The sequence below is a fragment of the Mirounga leonina genome, unplaced genomic scaffold (assembly GCF_011800145.1).
Source record: "Mirounga leonina isolate KUSES-001 unplaced genomic scaffold, KU_Mleo_1.0 Mir_94, whole genome shotgun sequence".
Classification (NCBI taxonomy): Eukaryota; Metazoa; Chordata; class Mammalia; order Carnivora; family Phocidae; genus Mirounga; species Mirounga leonina.
Genome location: NW_023270855.1, coordinates 592951 through 615824, shown reverse-complemented (window position 1 = coordinate 615824; position 22874 = coordinate 592951). Strand labels below are relative to the sequence as shown.

Sequence of the window (22874 nt, the reverse complement as noted above, 5' to 3'; positions counted from 1 at the left end):
CCTTGCAACCCAAACTCCAAGATACAGAGCACAACCATTTCATCTGTCGTAAAATTAATGCATGCTCTAAATTGAAAGCTTTTCCCTCAAACATTATGAAAAGAGCTACAGTGGAAGGGAAATCCCTCTCCCACCCTATACTCCCCATTTCAGGCGAGTAAAGGCTGTGGCTTTCCAAACATTTCTTGCTCACATGGTTACAGGTTTAGGTAGACCGTTGCAGGCCCTCTGCACTAGCCTTTCCACCTTTGACGATATCGTTCCATTTAAGGGAACGTGAAAGTCTAATTAACCCGTATTTTACCTGCAGTGTTCAATTGTAGCATGATTTATTTGACCCCCTTGCCACCTGATTTGGGTTGTTTCCAGTTCTTTGGGCTTATAAAGAATGCTACAGTGAATGTCCTGATCTGTATATTTTTGTGGATCTCTGGGAGTGTTGCTCTGGACTAATAACCATGTGAAGTTGTTACTGGGACCAACAAAGTGGGTCCACTCCTCGGAGAGCTATAGACAGAGATCACGCCAGGTGGCGTTGCCTCACAAAGTCACTTTATTCGCAGAAATACGGACATCACAGGGAATAACGTCCAAAGCCACTCTCCCAGCAGGGGCAAGCAGGCCCCTTTTAGTAGGGTTTTTCAGAGGGTGATTTTAATATTATAATGAGGCTGCGGTAACTGTCAGGCACTTTCTGATTCATCTGCACAGGGGGTTGTTCTCAAATGTTTCTACTCCCATTCCAGTAGTTCCTTCCTTAGTTTCTAAAAGAGGAAATTGACAGGCAGGAGCCTCTAGGCATTTCCTGAGTTCAGAGTCAGTCCTGAGTTCAGGTGTTTGAGGGGCCTCACCAGTGACCAAGGGTGATCAGGTCTGTCGTATTGGGAGTCAGTTAACCAGGCCTCAGGCTAGTACTTTATAATATAATCATCATAATAGTCACTACCATGTGTCTTAAGATTTATAGATACCTTCACATTTGGTCCTCTACACAAGCCTCAGCACTGGGTGCCCTTCTTAGTCCATTTTGTGCAGGAAGAAACCGAGGCTCAGAAACCCAATTATTTTTCTGGTTAGTCATAAGTAGTTACTATTATTATTATTTACTAGGAGGCCCCACCGCCTCTTCTGTGTCAGTGGAAGCAGCCGCCAGGTCAGAGGGGCAGGATCTGTGTCCTGGATCCGCTGCCTCCTAAGTGTGACTTTGGACAAGTTGGTATGCTTCTGTTTCGTAGGTTCAGGATGGAAGTTTAAAGAGAGTGGAACTGCAGAGTCAGACCTGGTCTGCCACACCTGAGGGTTGACCCAGGTGCTGTGGGCAATTGGCTAAATGGATGCAAATTGCCCACAGAGGTGGGAAGAGGTTTACATGTATACGGGATCTGAGAACCTCTAACAGAAGCAAAGCCGGCCTTTTCACTGTCAGGCTGACAAAACAAAGCTACAGAATACAACGAGTACTAGGGAGGATGTGGGAAAACAGGCAGTCACAGATTGTGGGTGGTCTAGGTCAGTACAGCAAGGCTGGGGGTGGCCAGGAGGACTACATCTAGCAGCTGGGGTCAAAGTTCCCAGTGAAGTTAACTTGATCCCACAATTTTACCTCCAGGAGTTATTTTGGGAGCAACATGCAGGGGATAACTTGAGCACAAAGGACCAAATCAGACGGATTTAAAATCAGTTCCCAGCTCTGCTGCATATCCCTGTATAACCTTGGCACTTGGATCCTATCTATAAAGAGGGGATTTAATAGCTCCTGCCTCAAAGAGTTGTGTGAGAATTCATGAAATGATAGAAGGGACACCCTTTTCCACGTGACACAAAGGGAGCCCTTGAGCCCTCTGCTTGAGTTGATGTGGGCTCACTAGGGAGCACACCCTGTGGCAGAGGGTAGGGGGCCCATGCAGCCTTGTGGGCGGTTATGATGGTTTCACCCATCTCCCTGGGTGGGTATTTATTATCTTAGCACTGTTTTTTATGTTGTTTAATAGACAACCTTCCAAGGTAAGGATAATGCCTCCCCCTTTTTTGGAAGAAGATGCAGAGGTTCCACATGGCCTGGTGCCTTATCCAAATTATGGGATAGACTTGGCATCAGGCACAGAGCTGCAAGAATCAGGATCCACCATTGATCCAGGAGAGAGGAGGGGCTGGGGAGAGTTGCTGGGGGACAGGAACCCGGTAGAAAAGAGATAGGGAGTTGAAATTGACGAAGGAGAAAAGCAAGCGTCAGTAAGCCCTGGAGCATCTTACCTCAGTGGTCCTCAGGGAAGAGGAAGGTTAAGGCAACAGAAGAATGCAGTCCTTCCCCCATTGCATTGCCAGAAAATACAAGTGTTTGATAATTATCAAGTGATGGACACAGGCATGCTCATGCATTGCAGGTGACAGTTACTTTGGCATTTGAGAGTATCTATTCATATTTGAAATGTTTGCGCCCGAGGACCCAGCTCTAGTCCTTCCTGATTCCTTCGCTGGGCCTCGGGAGAGGGGGAGCAGGCAGCTCACTGCCACTTCAGTGTTGGTAGTTTGCATAGTGAGACCGCAGGGGGCAGGGGAACATTCTGTGGCTTCTGATATTGCGTACTGCGGAGCCATGAATAGGAAAGAGCAGGATCTGTGTGTGCCGTGGTGGAAAGGACTGCACCGCTGATGTGCCCTGCGCGGACACAGTACCGCTCGCTACCTACGCAGTGGGGCCGTTTATGCAAATAACACTGATACTGATGACAACGGTGACCCACATGCAAACGGTGCTCCCAGGGCCCTTCGCGGCAGTCAGCCTCACCAAGGCACGGCACAGTGGCTCGGTGAGCTCGGATACACGCGTGTGCCGTGCCAGCCCCTCTCTGAAGACACCACCCCTGCCTCCTGCAGCTTCGTGCCGCCCTCCAGCAGGTAGACTCCCCAGTGGAAGGTCACCGAGGGTCATAGGATGGAATCCCACAGAACATACTCTTTCACGTCTGGCTTCTTCACGGAGCCACTTGACACACAGTAGGACTTCGGTTGTTTTCTTTGCCACGTAGCATTTCGTTGTGTTCATATGCTGCCATCACTTCTCTGTCCTCTGTGATGGGTGATCCAACAGTTTCATGGGGTGGCCGCTTTAAACAGTGGTGTGCGTGTCTTTACATGGGTGTGAGCCTGGACCGTGGAAGTGCTGGGTCTCGCTCAGCCTCCGCTGATATGGCTCAATAGTCCCCAAAGTGATTTTACCAATTATAGTACAATTTTGAATAAAACAAAATTTGTTATAAAAGATCCAGGAGGTCAGAGGGGACCAGAATTGGGGGACTGTAGCTTTATCTCTGTTTACTTTTTTTTGAAGGAAAATGTATTAATGCATTTGGGGGTAATTAAAAAGGAATTTTAAGCCATGTAATGTGGAAGCCGTGCCTGGCTCTGGGCTCACCCCTGGCCTTGCCTTGTCTATGGTCAGGTACGGCCAGATGACCGCAGGCAGCTACTGCTACATCGGTCCCCAGGGAATCGTCCACGGCACAGTGGTGAGAAACAGGGCCACGCCTGGCTGCAGGGGTGGGAGGCTGATGTGCTGGAGGGGACAGCAAGCGCCTTCGTCTTCTCCCGGCAGCTCACCGTGTTGAATGCGGGCCGACGGTACCTGGGTGTCAAGGACCTCACTGGTAAGGTCTTTGTCACCTCCGGGCTGGGCGGAATGAGTGGCGCTCAGGCCAAAGCTGCAGTCATCGTGGGGTGCATCGGTGTGATAGCAGAGGTGAGCCCGGCAGGAGCCCGGTCCCTGCCCCCGGGCTTCCTCCCTCCATCCAGAGCCGCTCACAGCTCTTTCTTCTCTCGCCACCGCCGCCCCAAAGCCTCCCAGTGTGAGTTCCCACGGCAGCGTATGCCCGCTGCCTTCAAAGTGCCCATCACCTTCCATGGTCAATGCCTGCTGATGCTGTCCCGCGAAACTGACCTGTGGGCACTGCTTCCCCTATCCCACCGAATCCCGGGAATTTGGCCGGTGGATAATGAATGTGGATAAATGAGCATAGACTTCCCCACTCAGACAGGTCAGAGTCAGGCATCAGTGGAAGTGTGTGCAGGCGGCTCATGCTCAGCGGCTCTCACGGCTTTCTTGGGGAGTGCCAAGGACAGAAGGGAGGCAAAGCCTTCTGTCCTTGGCACTCCCCAAGAAAGCCACGAGGGGGCTTTCTGGTCCGTGAGAGGGGGCTTTCTTCTTCTTTTTTTTTTTTTTTAAAGATTTTTATTTATTTATTTGAGAGAGAATGAGAGACAGAGAGCATGAGAGGGAGGAGGGTCAGAGGGAGAAGCAGACTCCCCGCCGAGCAGGGAGCCCGATGCGGGACCTGATCCAGGGACTCCAGGATCATGACCTGAGCCGAAGGCAGTTGCTTAACCAACTGAGCCACCCAGGCACCTGAGAGGGGGCTTTCTGATCCAATGCCCCAACCTTGGGGGCTGCTGATCCAATGCCATTTCCCCCAGGAGAGGAGGCGAGGAACTTTAAGACAAACCTTGGTTGGGGTTGGGGGTACTTTCTCATGGGAGATGTATTTCCAGCTTTCAGGGGGACAGAGGACGGCCCGAGTGTCCTGGCACAGGTGTCTCTTAAGCAACTTGTATTTAGAATAATCAATATGCCAGAGTGGAACATTTTGGGGAGCCTGCCCTTGGCCCCTACACGGAAAATAAGTTATAGCAACTAATACTAGCTTTCTCAGAGCTCATCCCCAGGAATCTGCAGGAAAGCAGCCTATGTTTTTATTTTTGTTTCTTAAAGATTTTATTTATTTACTTGAGAGAGAGAGCATGAGCAGGGGAGGGGCAGAGGGACAGGGAGAAGCAGACTCCCCGCTGAGCAGGGAGCCTGATGTGGGACTTGATCCCGGGACTCAGAGATCATGACCCGAGCTGAAGGCAGCCGCTTAACCGACTGAGCCACCCAGGCGCCCCCAGCCTATGTTTTTAAAAAGCCTTGACTTCCCCTTGCCGCATCCTCAACGCTCATCCTCATCTACGTTCCCCTGTATCTTCAAAAAGCGTTTGCCACAGAGAGAACACTCAGTAAATATGTGTGATAAAATTCCCAAATAGTACATAAGTAATCCTAAAGAGAGAGAAAGCAAGAGAAGCCTTGGTGATACGCACTTCTGTGATTCACACTCAGTTGATACTAAGTCTGTGTCATACATTCTTGTACTTCTTAGGAACCCACTTGGCTTCAGGTAACAGAAAATCAAACTATAGCAGCTTCCACAAATAGGGTTTTATTTTTCTCACACAGCCAGCAGTGCTGGCATTGGTCCAGCAGCTCAGTGATGTCAAGGCCAACATCTCTCGATTGTCTTGGGTTTCCTTCATGGATACAAAATGGCTGCTCCAGCCCCAGCCTAGCCCATCTCCATTTAAGGCAGGAAGGAGAAGGGAAGTGCCATCTATGACTGAGAAAATAATACTTAAGAAACCCCTTCTTTTACCTCATTGGTCAGTATTGGATCAAATGGAAGTTCTTACCTAAAAGGGAGGCTGGAGACAGTGGACTAGTTGTGGTTCGCCTGGACTGGGGCTGAGCACAGTGTCCCTGTGAAAATCTGGGTTCTGTTGATAAGGAAGGCAGGAGGGAGAATAAGTATTGGAAAGCAGCTCACAGCCTCTGCCCTGATACTGCGTTATAAAAGTGGGTGACTTACATGGGGGACGGCATCTTCCTAGTGGAGGCTGGCATGCCCAGTAACTGGGAGACCCTGTGTCTCATGGTCCCAGGTGGATAAAGCCGCCCTCATGAAACGCCACGAGCAAGGATGGCTGATGGAAGTGACCGACAGCTTGGACCACTGCATTGAAAGACTCAGGTACAGTGCCTGACACGTGAGCATGGGGAAGTGGTTAGACCCCAAGAAGGGGCCTGGAGGCTGGGCTGCTTTACATGGGCCTGTTAAATGCCTGACACTTGGCCACAGGTGGCGCCTCACCAAGTGACCCCACAGAGGTCGTACTATACCAACATCACAGGACCTACCATGGGGTTTGAATCACAACCCCGAGATCAAGGGTTGCGTGCTCTACTGACCGAGCCAGCCAGGCGCCCCTTCTAATTCCATTAGAATTTCTCACTAGTCCCTAGGGCTAGGGTGCAGGTAACTCTGGAGTTCCCATACCTGGTGGTCAGACACTTGCTGCTAAATGATTTTCTTGATATTGAGCCACCGTTTTGCAAAGACTACGCCTTGTATTTCTCACTGTTGTGGCCTCAGTGCCCAGCCCAGAGCCTAGCACATAGTAGGTGCTCATCTAATCTGTTGGGGGGAAATGAGCCTTTGAAAGATGGAACTGTTCCTCAGCGTGACTCCAGTTTAGGGGTAAGCTGATCTTCCTCCCCACTCATGCTCTGGTTCTCAGGGTGGGGGACAAGGGGTTGGCAACATTTCCCTCTGGTTTGATGTTTTCTGAGGTATTTTAGCGGGAATGGGGGGAGGACTGCCCTGGGGGCTGCTGATCCCATGCCATTTTGTTTGTTTGTTTTAGAGAGAACACAAGAGGGCAGGGGAAGGGCACAGGGAGAGAGAATCCCAAGCAGACTCCCTGCTGTGCGCAGAGCCCTACATAGGGCTTGATCTCACGACCCTGAGATCATAACCTGAGCCAAAATCAAGAGTTGGACGCTTCACCTACTGATGCCGGTTTTTTGAAGCTTCCTCTTACTTTGCAGAACTGAGCTCTGTTTGGGGAAGACACACTGCACAGTGGTTCTCCAGCTCTGCTATAATTAGATTTGCCCAGGGCTCTTCAAAAGGGGCTTATAGGAAAATGTTCAAGCATATACTGAATTGAGAAATACTCCCATTACCAGGATTGGATACTATTTGACACTGATCTTTTAAAAATACTAGTTTGACCCCATTGCACGCCTGTGTAAAACTCTCGGGTGAGTTTCCATTAAATATAGGAATATAGGAGAAATTCCAGACTTCTAGTGGGACATTGATGGGTCTGGCTCCTAAACCTGTTAATGTTGTTGAGCATCCTGAACACACTCACACACTTGCACACATGTGCATGCACTTGTACACACACACACACACACACACACACCACAGAACCAGGTCAAATCTTTTTAACAGAGTGCCTCAAGCAGCCCGTCGGGTTATACTTCTGCTCCCTGAGCTACGGAAGGCACAGATGGGAGTGGAGTGAGCCTCTGGGAGTGGAGGCCCAGTCCCCGTGCTGGTCTGCAGCTGGGATCCCATCTTCCTTCTCTGCTGGTCACTGCTTCCACACTCCTCACTGCTCTAGGACTGTATGCCTTTTCCTGCTTCGTTTTCCTTGCACTTGGGAAAGGGGCGCGTCGGCTCCACAGGCATCTCTGCCAAGCGTGGTGTTCAGTCAAACCGCATCTCTGAGTGGTGCCCAAACTCCCGACGTATTCGTGCTTTCTGACCCCTCTCCTACCTGTGGGGCTTTATGTATTACATCTTCTGTATTTTTTATCTGTATTAAATATGCTGTCTTTTTTTTTTTGTCCTTTTATTTCTCCCAATAATGTTTGGAGTCATCTTTTTTTAAGATTTTATTTATTTATTTGAGACAGAGAGAGAGAGAGAGAGCATGAGAGATGGGGAGGGGAAGAGGGAGAGGGAGAAGCACACTCCCCATTGAGCACGGAGCCCAAGGTGGGACTCAGTCCCAGGGCCCTGAGATCATGACCCGAGCCCAAGTCAGACACTCAATCGACTGAGCCACCCAGGCGCCGCTCATCTTTTTTTTTAAGGTTTATTTATTTTAGAGAGAAAGAGAGAGAGCATGAGCACATGCAAGCAGGGGGAGGGGCAGAGGGAAGGGATCTCAAGCCGACTCCCCACTGAGCACAGAGCCTGAGGCGGGGCCCCTATGTGGGGCTCGAGATCTCACGTTCCTGAGATCATGGCCTGAGCCAAAATCAAGTCAGATGCTTAACCGACTGAATCACCCAGGTGCCTTCTGGAATCACCTTTAGTGATGTCTACAATTTTAGGATCACCTTGCATGAGTTCTAGAACAATCCCAATCAGTGCGCTAACAGCAACAGCCCTGATTCTGTGAATCCCCTCAAAAAGGCTTGTCACTGTTGTCATTTCATTTCTCTCATCTGGGGCATTCAAGTCTGCTGTTACAGGTCTGGATCCTCAAAAGCCACGCCGCAGAGGTCCCTGCACCTTGGGCCCTGCTGCTGGCACACAGTGCTTGTGGTGAACTCCAGGGTCTTCTGCATTCTTGCCAGCTTGGTGTTGGTGGGGGTGGGCAGCTGCAGGCAGGTGCAATGGGCCATCTGCTCTGCTCTCGTGCCCTTCTAGGGAAGCAAGGAAAAGGAAGGAGGTGCTCAGCCTTGGTTACCATGGCAATGTGGTGGATCTTTGGTAAGTGGGGGATGGGAGTTGGCAGCCTTGGGGACCCTGGGTGAACCTCCCCCTCCAGACAAGGTACTGATGGTGGCCTTGTGCTCCCCGGACACAAAGCTTCCAATGTACTCAGCTTAAGGCTCCGATCCCAGTTTTCAAGGCCCAGATCCTGGCCCGACTTCACAGCAGCCTTCCTACAGATGTTCTTTTGAGAGGGGAGGGCAATCCCCTCCCAGCTGGGCCGTGAACTCAGGCCCCAGAGGGTGCCTACCCTTGACCTGGGCAGGTGCTGCCCGGCATTGATCACCCCATGTCTTTCCCAGGGAGCGTCTGGTCCACGAATTGGACACAACAGGGGAGCTCTTGGTGGACCTGGGGTCAGACCAGACGTCCTGTCACAACCCATTCAATGGTGGTTACTACCCTGTGCAGCTGGGCTTTGCAGAGGCCCAGAGCCTCATGGCCTCCGACCCTGCTGCATTCAAGGGCCTAGTCCAGGAAAGGTGATGATGTCCCAGGGCTACTCCGGGTGTGTGGGGGTGGGGCTGCACACAGCTGGCAGGAGCTTTTGGACTGGGTGGCTCTGGCCTCTGCCTGGTTCTCCAGGGGCCAACTGTGTGGCCTTAGGTGAGAGCTTTAATCTCTCTGAACCTGTATCCTCCTCTGTGGGATGGGAGGAGGGTGGGATGGGATGGAAACAGAGCTGGCTGAGCCCCATGGGGTGCAGTTGAAAGGTGACAGGGGTGAGGCACAGAGGGCCTGCTCTCAGAACCTTATGGGTGGGCAGGGCTGACCACGAACCACCGGCCTCTTGCAGCCTGAGAAGGCAAGTCTCCGCCATCAACAGACTAGCCAAGGAGAACTTCTTCTTTTGGGACTATGGCAATGCCTTCCTCTTGGAGGCCCAAAGAGCAGGTGAGACACAACAAAGGCGAGATGAGGGGGCCCCAGTCTCCGCAGGCTGGGAGGGGCCAAGAGCCTGGCACTGGGCACTCTCCCTTCTCACCAGCCAGGAGTGGGCCTGGCAGGTGCCCGGAGGGAAGTGGGGACACAGCATGCAGCTTTCACCATGTCCCTGCCCAGGCCTTCTGGGAGCTGGTCCTGCTGGGTCCTTGGCCTCCCTGGGCCTCAGTTTTTCCATTTGCCTTAAGAACGTCAAGTGACACAAAGAGAGTTGGTAGGATGCTCGGATATAAGCTCCAAGGGGGGGCGGGGGGCGGGGGGTGGTAGGGAATGCAGCCTAACTTTTCTGTGAGGGAAACTCTTTTTAAAATTTAAATTCAATTAATTAACATCTGGTGTAGTCTTAGTTTCAGAGGTAGAGGTCAGTGATTCATCAGTCTTCTGTAACACCCCGGGCTCATTCCAGCACGTGCCCTCCCTAATGTCTGCGGGAGACTTTTCTGTGAAACAGGTGGCCCGTGCTGGAAGGTAAAGTGCAGAAGGTACAAAACTACAGAGAGGAAGGTCGCCCTCCCAGCCCTGCCCCTGGCTCCCCTCCTGGAGTTCAAAGGCTCTGCTGGGCCTTTTGGGGCACCAATGGACCAGGGGTAACATGGGTACACCCCCACCCGGCCCCACACCAACAGCAGCACTTGCTGTCTCCCAACCCCAGTGGGGCTTCCCTAGGAAAACAGAGCACGTCCACTGTTTTTCCCTGGCCTCTTTGTTTAAATCCCTTCTGGAGAGTGGCATGAGTCCTCGCCTTGGGGCAGGTGGGCCAGCCCTCATACCCTCCACTGATTGATTCTGTGCGGGTGCTCTGCCCACAGGAGCGGATGTGGAGAAGAAAGGCGCCAACAAGACGGAATTCCGCTACCCCTCGTATGTCCAGCACATCATGGGGTAAGTGATGGGGTCACTTCCAGCCTCTGGGTCCTAGACTCTCAGGTTGGGAAAGTCCTCAGGTAGGGAGAAACAGGAGATAACTGGAGGGAGATCCAACTGAGAGGGGGAGGCCTCAAGGTCAAACCAAGCAACACAAGGGCAGGGGATGGGAGGCCTCAGGATGCTTCTGGAAGGTTTGCCAGCCCATTTGTGCACAAGATGGGACCAGAGAGGGCGGGGAGAAAGGCGATAGTCTCCTTCTCAGGTTCACTGTGGGTGAGGAAGCAGAGGCTCAGGGGCCCGCACTGCCAGGCTACACACACAGGGGGCTGCTGGGCACTGTCCAGAGAGGAGCGTGGGCCCAGGGGACGGGTGAGGCCAGGGGCCTGGAGGCCACCTAGGAAGGTCGGTTTGCCCAAGGCAAACCTGGCCAAGCCCCCACATTTACTGTTTCTCCCAACTACTTCGATGTAGTTCATTGATTTTCAGGTTGTCTTTGTAACAACACTAAAAAGGAATTTCTGCCTGTCTGTGTCCCAGCTCCCTGCTCCTGCAGCAAGAAATGGTGCAGATCTAAGAGGAGGGACAGAGAACCAGAGGAGGGGCAACACTGAGGGGAGAGGGGGGCTGAGGGGGAAGGGGCAACACTGAAGGGAGAGGGGGGATGAGGGGGAGGGGGTAACACTGAGGGGAGAGGGGGGCTGAGGGGGAGGGGGTAATGATGTAGGAAAGATGTTAGGGTTGGAAGCTGAAGGCCAAAAAGAATTCTTGAGACATCTTTGGTGCAAAAGGTGATTTTATTAAAGCTCGGGGACAGGACCTGTGGGTAGGAAGAGCTGCACCGGGGTGATGAGGAACGGCCCATTATATACTTTCAAGTTGGGAGGGGGTTAGGGATGGCGTAGGTCTCTAAGGAATTTGGAAACAAGGTTTCCAGGCCCTTGAGGGGGCTAGCTATTGTTGGGAAAATGTCATTTATTACCGTGTAATAAAACCTTAGTCATGAGACCCTTCAGATGGATATTGGTGGGCCATATGCTTGGGGGATTAGTGCCAACAGGTATCTTGGGGGTTTAGAGATAAAGGACATTTCTAAAGGAATTTTTATATGTTAAAGTAGGCTTATAGGATCCGGCGGGCGGGGGGGGGTGTGCTGTCAGGCTAGGATTGTCTTTTGTCCTTAGCCAAGTATTAACATGGAGGTAGTTGAGTCCCTAGAGGAATGTCTCTCTGCCTGTTTCAAGGACTTGTCAACGGGCTGTAGGGAGTAAGGAAATTGAATAATTTTTCTTCCGCCATTGTTTCCCATATCATAAATACTGAAGGGAAAGGGGGGCTGAGGGGAAGAGGGGAACAGGGGGGAGGGAGGGGGTTGAGGGGGAGGAGGATACGGGGGAGGGAGGAGGCTGAGGGGGGAGGGCTTCTAAACCTGCGGTCCAGTTAGTGGGTTAGGGGCTTCCAGCAATGATTCTGGACACTGAAGCTCCGACTTCACTAAGTGTGCCCACATGCCACGCCCCCAACACACAACCCAACCAGCATACAACCTTCACCCCCCTCTCACTTCTGGAGCATCTGCAGGCCCTCCCTTCTTGGTTCATGGTAGCCCCGCCCTCGTGAGTGGGTGCAGCCAGGCCGGGGAGCCCCAAGGCCAGGAGGCATTTTGTCTTTGCAGGGACATATTCTCCTTGGGATTTGGGCCTTTCCGCTGGGTATGCACGTCAGGGGACCCCCAGGACCTGGCAGTCACAGATGAGCTGGCCACATCTGTGCTAGAGAAGGCCATTGCTGACGGAGGTGAGGCTGTGGCATGGGAGATGCTCACAGGCAGGTGGCCCAGTAAAGGCTCGGGTAGCAGCCCACCCCTGATGCAGCCCCCTTCTCCGCTCATCCTCTGCCTGGCCCCCGCAGGCACGAGAGCATGTGGCCTCGGGTTTATGCCTGTCGACAGTGCTTCCGATTCTTCGCAGGGGTCTGCTGTGCCCCACTCTGCCTTCCCTGTGTCAGAGCTCCTGCCGTGGCCTGTGGTTTCTCCGAGAGAGAGCGTGGCTCTGCCTTCCCACGTGGATGGTGGTGGTTGTCCCCCGACGGACGACCCGCCTCCGCCCCTTGTTTAACCTCAGTCCCTTCCTGTGTAGTGGATTTGACATGTTGCTTATCACGTGGAGAAGAGGAGGCAAGTATTTGATGAAACTTCCTCAGCTGTCCTAGCTCCTGCCCCCACTTCTCCGCAGCTTTTCTGCAGGTCGCGGGCGCCTTCTTTCCAGTTCTCTGTGTGGATCCTTCAGCCTTGGCTGCTTGTTTTCAGTCCCCAGGGGCCATTTCACGCTGCTGCCCACATCCAGACTCGGTGGGCTGGGGCGGGTCCAGGTTACCCGGATGCAAGGCCGGCCGTACCGGGGGAGGGTGGGCGGGCACCTGTGTGGGAGGAGCCAGGCGGGGTGGGGCGGGGCGGGGCCGAGGCCTCTTGGGAAGGAGCAGAAATCGCCAGATGCTGTCTGGTGCTAGAGGAGCCGGCAGGACGGTGGGTGTTCACCCAAACGTCCCCGGAAGAAGCTCTGAGCTGTTGCACCTGCTGGTGGCCACGCTGTAAATACTCTCCGGGTGGCTGATTTCTAGCGCGGCTCCACGTGGAGCGGCTGCAGAATTTCCCCCAGGCAGGTAATCTCAAGAGCAGAGAACCTAATAAAAGGTAGTAAAGTATTTAGGCAGTGATGACTTGTGAGCATTGCCTTAAAAATATTTAAAACTGCGAGTTTATTTAATTGAAATTTTAATGATGTCTGTGTCAACTACTGTGTCACACAATTCCTGAAGATTTAAGTCTGCTCCCATGAGCTGGGAGGAGCAGCTCCCAAGCAACACAGTTACCACCTGACTCTGCACGCCCTCCACACGTTAGCCGACTGGCCCGTCTTACTGGGATAGGCCAAGCTTCTTTCTACCTCAGGGCCTTTGCACTTGGCTCTTCTCTCTGCCTAGAGCACTGTTCCCTCAGATCTTTGTGTAGCTAGTTCCTTAGCATTTAGGATGTAGCTTGACCATTACCTCCACAGAGAGGCCTTTGGTCCCCGACCCACCTCCCTAGTGACTACCTCACCACACTTTTATTTCCTTCGTGGCGCACAGCAGTCTCTGTTCCCAGTGCCTGGCACAGCACCTGGCATACAGTGAGGACTCAATAGATGTTTGCTGAGGGAATGAGTGTATCAGGTAGTGGGTTGCACACGTCTGTGCATTAATTCATGTGACTATTGGCATTATGGGTCCCAGAAGTCAGATGGTCTGGTGTGGTGCTGGGGATGGGGGCTTTCTGACCCCATGTCTGGGCTCCATGATGGTTGCAAAACAGTTGTCTGTGCTGAGCAGCTGCCAGAGGGAGGGCCTGTGCCTGAGCCCGACAGGACAGGGGCCCCCAGTGCCTGTGACACCCTGCTTTCTCCCTGCAGTGAACCCGACTGTGAAGCTGCAGTATATGGACAACATCCGCTGGATCCGGGAGGCCACCAAGCACCAGCTGGTGAGGGCTTGACCTGGTGGGAAGCAGGGGTGGGGTGCTGCTTGCCACGCCCAGGCTGGTAGATGTGGGCCCAAGATGGTGCCATCATACCCCGTGAGACTGCTTAGGTGGCAGCCTCCTTGGCCTCATAGAAGGCAGCCGCAGCCACCTCACCCAGCAGGCCACCGGACAGAGAAGCCCAGGGCCTTTCAAAAGGTGCCCTGGGGCCCTGGGGCAGTGACCAGCATCAGTTAGGTTGTTGCTCACCCAGGTACTCCACAGATAGCTCAAGAGAGTCAGTCCTCCTGGCTTCCCAGCCGTGTGACCTGGGGCGAGTGGCGCAGCCTCTCTGAGCCTCCCGTGTCATCCGCACAGCGGAGATGCTGCGGGCGGTCCGCACGCCCAAGCTGTGGTGGCGCGCAGGCTTGGAGCAGGCCCTCTGGGACAGCCTGTGCATGAGGCACGGCCGGGGCCAGGGCTGAGCAGAGGGGCATGCTGCTGCCTCACATCTGGGGGTGTGCTCATGTGCACTAGGGCTTTGGGGGTGGGGGAGCGGCCATGTGACAGTCAGGGGAGGCGGAGGATCAGCCAAAGCACAGGTCCTGAGGCGGCAGCCGGCTTGGTGTACCAAGGACAAACGAAACATGGGCATTTGGCTTGCACGCCTTTGGCCACAGACCTCAGTGGCCAGACACTGCCTGGTGGACACACGTCCGTCCCTGGCCTGGGGGTCCTAGGGCCAGAGGGGGACTCCCTTGAGCACCACGCCTGCATCCTGGGCTTCGGTGGCCCAACACCACCCACCCAAACTCCTCCTGGGCCAGTGGTTTGCACGTGTGTTTCCGTCACAAGCCCTGTGCCAACAGCAGTCTCTGGGACCGCTCGGAATTTGAGAGGACCTCCGGACTGTTGGACTTGAGGATCTGGGCCACAGGGAGGTTGGGCAGGAGCGGAAATGTGTGGGGCCAGTCCAGAGGTGGCCTGGAGAAGAGAAGGACCCAGCCTCGAGGGAAGGGCTCCCACCAAGCAGGAAGGGGCTGGCGGGAGGATGAGAGGTCAGGGGCGTGGGGAGTGGCACTCTGGACGCTGCTGCAAGGGTAACGGAGAAGCAGGACTGTCTCTTCTGTGTCTGAGTTGAAGTTTTCTGGAAGTTGTGTTCTCCGTACTTGTTTCACGTTGCTCTTTGCCTTGGGAAAGATGATGGTCGCAGAAGCCCATGCTTTTTAAACATTTTTTTTTAAAGATTTTATTTATTTATTTGACAGAGAGAGAGACACAGCGAGAGAGGAAACAAGCAGGGGGAGTGGGAGAGGGAGAAGCAGGCTTTCCCGTGGAGCAGAGAGCCTGATGCGGGGCTTGATCCCAGGACGCTGGGACCATGACCTGAGCCGAAGGCAGGCGCTTAACGACTGAGCCACCCAGGCGCCCCGGGATTTTTAAACATTTTAATTGAGTGTAAGGTATACTCTTGATGGAGCTGGCAATCTGATACCAGTTCCTCCTCGATTTTCTTTTTCTGGATCCAAGACATCTGAAAATCTCTGCAGTGCTGACTTCAACTCTAGTCCTTCCCACAGGGCTTTGAGGCAGCTGGTGGGAGTAGAGTCAGGCTGTGGGTTAGCAAGTCATGTGCAAGGAAGAAGCGGCTCCCCTCACCATGCTGGCCGGCGCCGTGGCCCAGAAGAGCTCTCTTTTCAGGCTCACGATCACGGGTGCGGCTAGCTCCATCACCCGCTCCTGAACCTTCCACCCCATTCCAGGACGAGGGGCCGGGCAGCTGAGGGAAAACCTACATCCTCTTTGGAGAATCCAGGGTTTCTCAGCCTTGGCACTACTAATATTTGGGGCCAAATCATTTTTTTTTTCAACTATGGCAACATATATATTACCATAAAATTTTCCATTTTAACCATTTTTAAGGTACAGCTCAGTGGCTTTAAGCACACTTACATTGCGTGCAACTGTCACCACCATCTGTCTCCAGACTTCTTCGTCTTCCCAAGCTGAAACTGTCCCCATTAAAACACGAACTCCTCATTCCTCTCCCCCAGCCCCTGGCAGCCACCATGCTGCTTTCTGTCTCTGTGTAATTGATGGCTCTAGGGACCTCATGTAGTGGGATCATGCAGTATTTGTCCTTCTGGGACTGGCTTCTTTCACTCACCATGATGTCCTCAAGATTCATCCACGCTGTAGCGTGTGTCAGAATTCCCTTCCCTTTCAAGGCTGAATAATATTCCATTGTCTGCATAGAATATATCTATTTTGCTTATCCGTTCATCCGTCAATGGATACCTGGGGTGCTTCCACATTTTAGCTATTGTGAGTAATGCTGCTGTGAACATGGGGGTGCAAATTTCTGTGCGAATATCTGGGGGCCAGATAAGTTTCTGTTGTGGGGGGCCATTGTGGGATGTTTAGCAGCACTCCTCCCATGCTGGCAGCACCCAAACGTGTCTCCAGGCATTACCCCATGTCATCCTGGCTGAGAACCATTGTGCCAGACAGGGATTCCTTTTTACTTGCTGCAGTTTCTGTTTCCTGGTAGCACTTGTCTTACTCCAGAGGGGCTGCTCCTGGTGTTTCTGTTCACAGGCGCTCGGCCGTGCTGCCTACTGCCCAGGTGGTCGTGGCAGGTGGCTCAGCCTCTGCACCCCGGTTTTCTCATCTGTAAAGTGGAGCCTAGGATGAGAATAATAGCACCTTCCTCATTAACTCACCAGTGAGCGATGTTATGCAGAGTACTTGCGGCTACGCCAGGCACAATCCAAAATTGCATTAGGCGGCATTAATACTATTTTTATTGAAAGGACTCAAGCAGGGGTATGCTCCTAATAGTTAACATCCCTAGAGATGGGCGGGTCAGGGTCTTGGAGACCCCTCCTGGGGTTAAGCCTTGAGGTGTTGGATCACTGAGGGACGTCTGGGGGCCTCGACTGCATGCAGACATGCAGGTGGTTGGCGTGGTGGCCTGGGGGCTGGACATGAGGGCCCACCTCAGGCCTGCAGACTGTAGAGCTACCACACACCTTGGGGTCCTCCACGACCTCCCTCGAGGGGACTATCTGGCTGCTGGCAGACCTGTCACCCAAGTCTCCCCCTGCGTATCACTAGGTCACCAAGGTTCCTTTTCTCTCCCTTTTCCCCCCAGGTGGTGGGGTCCCAGGCGAGGATCCTGTACTCAGACCAGAAAGGCCGTGTGGCCATCGCTGTGGCTTTCAACCAAGCCATCGCCCATGGGAAGATCAAGGTGATGCATCCTGTGCTGCAGGCAGGAGGCCTCCCCTAGTTTCCTTCCAATCAGTGCCGGCATGGCCCTGAGGCCCCGGGGTCTATGTTTGTGTCATGTGGGTGGCAGATAACTGGGGACCAGGAGTGATGAGGCCTGTCCTCAAACCCAGCCTCTGACATGTTCCCTGCTGTGTGACCTTGGGCGAGTCAGGTGCCCTCTCTGAGCCTCAGGTTCCATCTTCTGTGAAAAGAGACTAATGTTAACCTCAAAGCCTAGGTGTGAGGATCAAGTGAGTCATCTTTCTTGAATTATCTTCTTTTTTTAAAAAATTATCTTTTTATAAACCATGACAAACTTCCCTGGCTTCCCCCCATTTTCCTCCTAGTCAGCCGGCCCACCATGGAAGACATGGAGCTCTGGGCACACTCATTTGGAGGGCCGTCTTGCTCCTGTTCCATAGGCTCATGCGCAGAGTTCTTGCTGGCATCCTGTGTTTGGGAGTGCCAGTATTAATGATCAGATATGAAAGGGAAATCAGGTTGGATGAACGTGATGCCTGTCCCGGTGCACCCACCGCGTGGCAAGGTTTTGATGGTGGCAAGGACAGCAGCCCCAGCCCATCTCAGGGAGCGCTGCCAGAGCACCCTGCTAGCGTGCTCAGGAGGAGGCTTGGGGCAGCTCCGGCAGGACGTCTCTCTAGGTGCACTCACGTCCAGGCTGCCATCGGCCGGTTGGCATGGAGAGCTGGACGTCTTATTCATTCATTCCACACGCGTGATTGAGCACCTCCTCCATGCCAGGCTCATTCTAAAGGACTGGGGACCACCTGGCAGAGAGCCAAATAGACAGGGTCCCAACCTCATCCACGCACTGGGGAAGGGAAACTGATGATGTAGGATAAAGGCATAAATTCAGAGGGAACTTCAGATGGTGATGAACATGAGAAGAAAATGAATGGGGGTGATGGGGTGAGGGGTGGGAATGAGTGGTGACTTTAGACAGAGTGGTGAGAACAGGCCTTCTGAGTGCTGATGTAGAACTGAGACCTGAATATCTGGAAGGTGCTAGAATCCCTGGGGGTTGGCAGTTCAGAGCAAATGTGAAAAGCAAGCTTGGCCTGTTCAAGGAAAGGAGAGAAGGGTTTCTTAATTCAGAGCAATGGGGAGTTCCGCTTTCAGCAAGATACCTCCTCTTACGCAGGGAGCCCGTGAAATCCTATGACCACTGGGGAGGGCTGGGAAGACCAACACTCTTGGGGCCAGCCATAGTTCCTTTGTGAGACACTCAAGAAACTTCCCAGTTTTGGTGTGGGAAGAGCTTGCCTGTTGCAGCTGGGCTGCACTGCCTTCCTCCCCCTGAGGACAGCCAAGAGGAAGGTGCAGCTGGGCCAGACTAGCTCTCACCTCATGCTTGTGGTCATGCAACATTCCCCGTTGCCCCAGCCCCTTCACGTCTACCATGTAATTGTTCCAGTTAGAACTTGTTTTTTATAATGGAACCACACTGTGCCTGGCACAAAGGAGCCTGGTTGACCTGTCCTTAGCCACGGCCCCACTCAGCCTTCCCCAGGGCTGCAGTGTATTCTGTCATTGGGGCGGAGAGCTGCAGAGCTGCCTGGCAGCACGTCACAGACCCCCAAGCAGCCTGAAATCTTTGGGAAACAGGAAGAGTTGCCAACACATGCATTTGAAAAATCAAACCCCCTGTGCTTTCACCACGTGAAAAGTCTCTGTTCTCACAGAGAATGGCAGCACAGAAAGGATCCTAGTGATTTCCTTGTCCAGAAAACCAAGGCCCAGAGAGGAATCGTCCACCCGGCACCCCTGGGCTATCTGTCTGCCTCTTTCGATAGAGCACAGGCTCAGGAGAAAGCCCAGACTCTAGTATACTGTGTGTGGATTTAAATCCCAGCCTGTCCACTTACCAGCTCTATGGCATTGGGCAAGTTTCTTCTCCTCGCTGGACCTCAGTTTTCCTGTCTATAAAACAGGCATGGTAACAGGCATACCTATCTGGATAGAGTCGCTGAGACTGCCCAGTGAGCCTACACAGGCATAGCACCTGGGGGGCCTGTGCATGTAGAAAGCACCCAATCTGTGGAATCCATTAGTAGCTACAGGAAAAGCCATCAGAAACATCTATGCTTCCTCTTGTTGAAGAAGGTCTATTCCCAGGGGGAGCGATCCAAAGGGCTTCTGGTGTGTGCCAGGCAGCTATGGTAGACACTGTTAGCTGACATCTCATATCCTTCCCTGCTGCAGGCACCGGTGGTCCTGAGCCGAGACCACCATGATGTGAGTGGCACAGACAGCCCCTTTAGGGAGACCTCTAACATTTATGATGGCTCTGCTTTCTGTGCAGGTGAGGAAGACAAAATTTTTTAAAAATCTTTTTAATGTTGGATTTAATTTTGTTTAAAAATCAATTGATTCATTCAGTCAATCATAATGCTGCAAAAAATGTTCTGGCATCTGAGAGACTTGGCATAGGGTGACCAGCCCAGCACACCGGGGTTTCTGGGATCTGGGATTTCTGGTTTTAACCTGAGCTAGTGTCAGGCAAAATGGGACAGTTGGATGCCCTAATCTCAGTTGTGCACCTGACCCTGTCACTTGCTAGGTGGCCTTCAGCAAGGCATTTAAAATCTCTGAACCTCAATTTCCTCATCTGTAAAATGGAAATAACAATAGTACCTACTTCAGAGTGTTGTTGTGAAGAATGAGATGAATTAATATGTGTGCAGCATTAGGTCAGTGTCTTGCAGCCAGCGTTCAATGAAGGTTATCTGCTGCAGCTGCTGCGACTGTTCTGCTTCTAAACCCACTACAATCCTAATCATCACAGAGGCTGGTGGGTTCTAGTCCTGGCATAGCTTGCTCATTCCCAGCACTTGGGGGCTCCTTCCATTATGGATGGGATGCCAAGCAAAGGAGGTGGACACTCAGGAACCCCATCTGTATCACTTTTTTGAAGGAGTTGATATATTTCATGTAAGTTATCAAATTTATAGGTATAGAGTTGTATTCCTTTATCTTTTTAATGTCTGTGGGGTCAGTTGTGATGTCTCCTCTGTCATTCCCGATATTGGTCATTTGTGTCTTCTTTCTTTCTTCTTGATCAGTCTGCTTAGAAATTTATCAACTTTATTGATCACCCCAAAAAAAGAAACTTCTAGTTTTATTCATTTTTTTCTATTGCTTTTCTGCTTCCAAGGTCATTGATTTCTTTTTTTTTTTTTTTTAAGATTTTATTTATTTGACAGAGAGAGACACAGAGAGAGAAGGAACACAAGCAGGGGGAGTGGGAGAGGGAGAAGCAGGCTTCCCGCTGAGCAGGGAGCCCGATGATGGGGCTCGATCCCCGGACCCCAAGATCATGACCTGAGCTGAAGGCAGCCACTTAATGACTGAGCCACCCAGGCGCCCCCCAAAGTCATACTAAAGCTCTAATCTTTAGTATGTCCTTCCTTCTACTGGCTTTGTGTTTAACTTGCTCTTCTTTCTCTGGCTTCATAAGGCAGAAACTGAGGTTACTGATTTGAAACCTTTTTTTTTTTTCTAATAGAGGTATTTAATGCTCTAAATTTCCTTCTAAACACTGCTGTAGCTGCATCCTGCAAATTTTTATATATTTTCATTTTCATTCAGTTCAAAATATTTGTTAATTTCCCATAAAACTTCCTCTTGGATCCATTGGTTACTTGAAGTATCTTTTTTAATTAATTAAACATTTTTTAGAGAGACAGTGTGCAAGTGGGGGAGAAGGACAGAGAGAGAGAGAGAGAGAGAGAATCTTAAGCAGGCTCCATGCTCAGTGCAGAGCTCAAAACAGGGCTCAATCTCATGACCCTGAGATCATGACCTGAGCCTAGTAGGACGCTTCACTGACTGAGTCACCCTGGCTCCCCTAGAAGTATCTTTTTAAATTTCCAAGTTTTAGGAGACTTTTCAGATACCTTTGTTACTGACTTTATTATATATGCTATATATATATATAATGAATTCATTATATATACTATATTCATTATATATACTGACTTCCATTATAGTCTGAGAACATACTTTATATTTGTTCTGTCCTTTTAAATTTGTTAAGGGTTGTTTGGTGGCCAGAAAATGGCCTATCTTGGTGCACTTGAGAAGAACATATGTTCTGCTGTTATTTGGTGGGTTCTACAGATATCAGTTAGGTCAGGTTGGTTGATAATGCTGTTCTGGTCATCTGGATCCTTACTGATTTTCTGCCTAATTTTCTGTAAATTACTGAGAGAGAGTGGTGAAGTCTCCACCTGTGCTTGCGGATTTGTCTGTTTCTCCTTTCAAGTCTTAACCATCTTTGCTCCAAGTATTTTAAACCTATGCTGTTAGGTGCACACTCATTTCAGTTTCTGATGTCTTCTTGGAGAACTGACATCTTTATCATTATGTAATGTTCTTCTTTGTCCATCATAATATTCCTTGCTCTGAAATTCTGATATTAATATAGTTTATATTCATATCTATGGCCACTCTAACAAGATGCCACAAACTTAATGGCTTAAAACAACACAAATGTATTCTCTCACAGTTCTGAAGGTCGGAAGTCTGAAATCAGATTTGGTGAGTGAAAGCCAAGCCATGGCTGGGCCGTGGCATCTCAGGAGGCCCTAGAGTTTCCCACCCTTTCTCATGCTCTAGAGCTGCACTTCTTGCATTTCACAGCCCAGTATAAGGAAGAGGGTGTTGTTAGGATTCTCCCCGATCTTCTCTGGGAGCACCCAGCCAGATTTTTGGAGGAAGAGCCTGCAAGGACATGCACACCCCCTTATATTTGTGTCCCAGAGACCTCAAGGTCTCAGGCAAGCTCATGCTTGTCCTTTAGCAATTTGTTAGACACACGTTAGGTGACCAGCCTGGGTTCTGTTTCTCTGTGCAAAGGCCTCTCTCTCCCCAGACTGTAATTAGTTAGTTGCCCTGGGACCTCAGTTCTCTGATGGGGTCAAGGACAGTCATTAATTTGTAGTTGTCCTCCACCCTTATTTTTTGTTGTTGTTTTGTTTTAAGCGGGGGGAGTGACTCTCTTTGGCTCTCTGCATCCATGAACTAAAATCAGTACCACCACCCTTTAATTCTTTTGTTCTTTCTGCTTCTGGGGCACTATATCTGGCATTCAGTGCTGGAGAGCATAACTATACAGAAGGATAACAGTGGGTACTTGAGCACTTGTCAGTACTCCAGCTTTTTGTGGCTCTGCAAACATAAATTATTGCTGTTTCTAGAGTCTGTGCCTAGTTCCCTATCTGTCCTTCAGGCCCCACTCAGCCCATTGTCGCCCTGTTCAGAGCCTGACCTGGCCCCCCAGCCCGCCTCATTCAGGGAATGATGGGCGGTGGTCTCTGTTTCCGCAGACATGGCTGTGCAGAACTTCGTGGGAGATGCCTTTCGAGGTGCCACCTGGGTCGCTCTTCACAATGGTGGGGGTGTTGGCTGGTAAGGTTTTGGGAGAACTGGGTGCTGTGGGTTTGGGCTGGTGTAGAGGTCTCGGGAATTCCCTTGAGGGTCCTGGGCCCTGCCTCCCCTGAGCTCGCTCTGCTGACAAGGTTGCTGTGATGTGTTCCTCATGTGAACAGGAAATCACAGGACATGGCCGAGCCACTCTACCTTTCAGCGTCTCACCTGTCGCACTGGACACAAAAGCTGTAAAAACCATCCCTACACTTATCGTGTCGGTTTCCCCTTTGTTTTCACAGATGTTTTCTCAGGAATTCTCAGTGCTGTCCTGGCCCGGGCCTTCTCCACTGATGTGCCCTGGGCAGCTGGGCTGGGAGGCGGGAGACCTGGATTCTGGGCTCTCCTGGGTCCCCGGCTCACAGCTCTGCCCTGCCAGGCCTCTTCCCAGTCTGTGCCATGAGGAAATTGGGGTTTGTAGAAGGATCTTATTCCAGCTGACAGTGGCAGTTCCATCATGAAGAGGTCTG

General features: G+C 51.7%; 1 protein-coding gene across 1 annotated transcript in view; it reads left to right on the top strand.

Moving 5' to 3' along the window:
- UROC1 (urocanate hydratase 1) overlaps positions 1–22874 on the top strand; it is a 45416-nt gene that overhangs the window by 13115 nt on the left and 9427 nt on the right. Inside the window, exons 7-18 of the mRNA XM_034997352.1 lie at positions 3443–3509; positions 3596–3739; positions 5749–5837; positions 8316–8378; positions 8684–8863; positions 9178–9275; positions 10133–10205; positions 11863–11984; positions 13637–13707; positions 16838–16936; positions 19180–19279; positions 22305–22386. Coding sequence (XP_034853243.1) covers positions 3443–3509; positions 3596–3739; positions 5749–5837; positions 8316–8378; positions 8684–8863; positions 9178–9275; positions 10133–10205; positions 11863–11984; positions 13637–13707; positions 16838–16936; positions 19180–19279; positions 22305–22386 — 1188 coding nt within the window. The remainder of the gene's footprint in view (positions 1–3442; positions 3510–3595; positions 3740–5748; positions 5838–8315; positions 8379–8683; positions 8864–9177; positions 9276–10132; positions 10206–11862; positions 11985–13636; positions 13708–16837; positions 16937–19179; positions 19280–22304; positions 22387–22874) is intronic.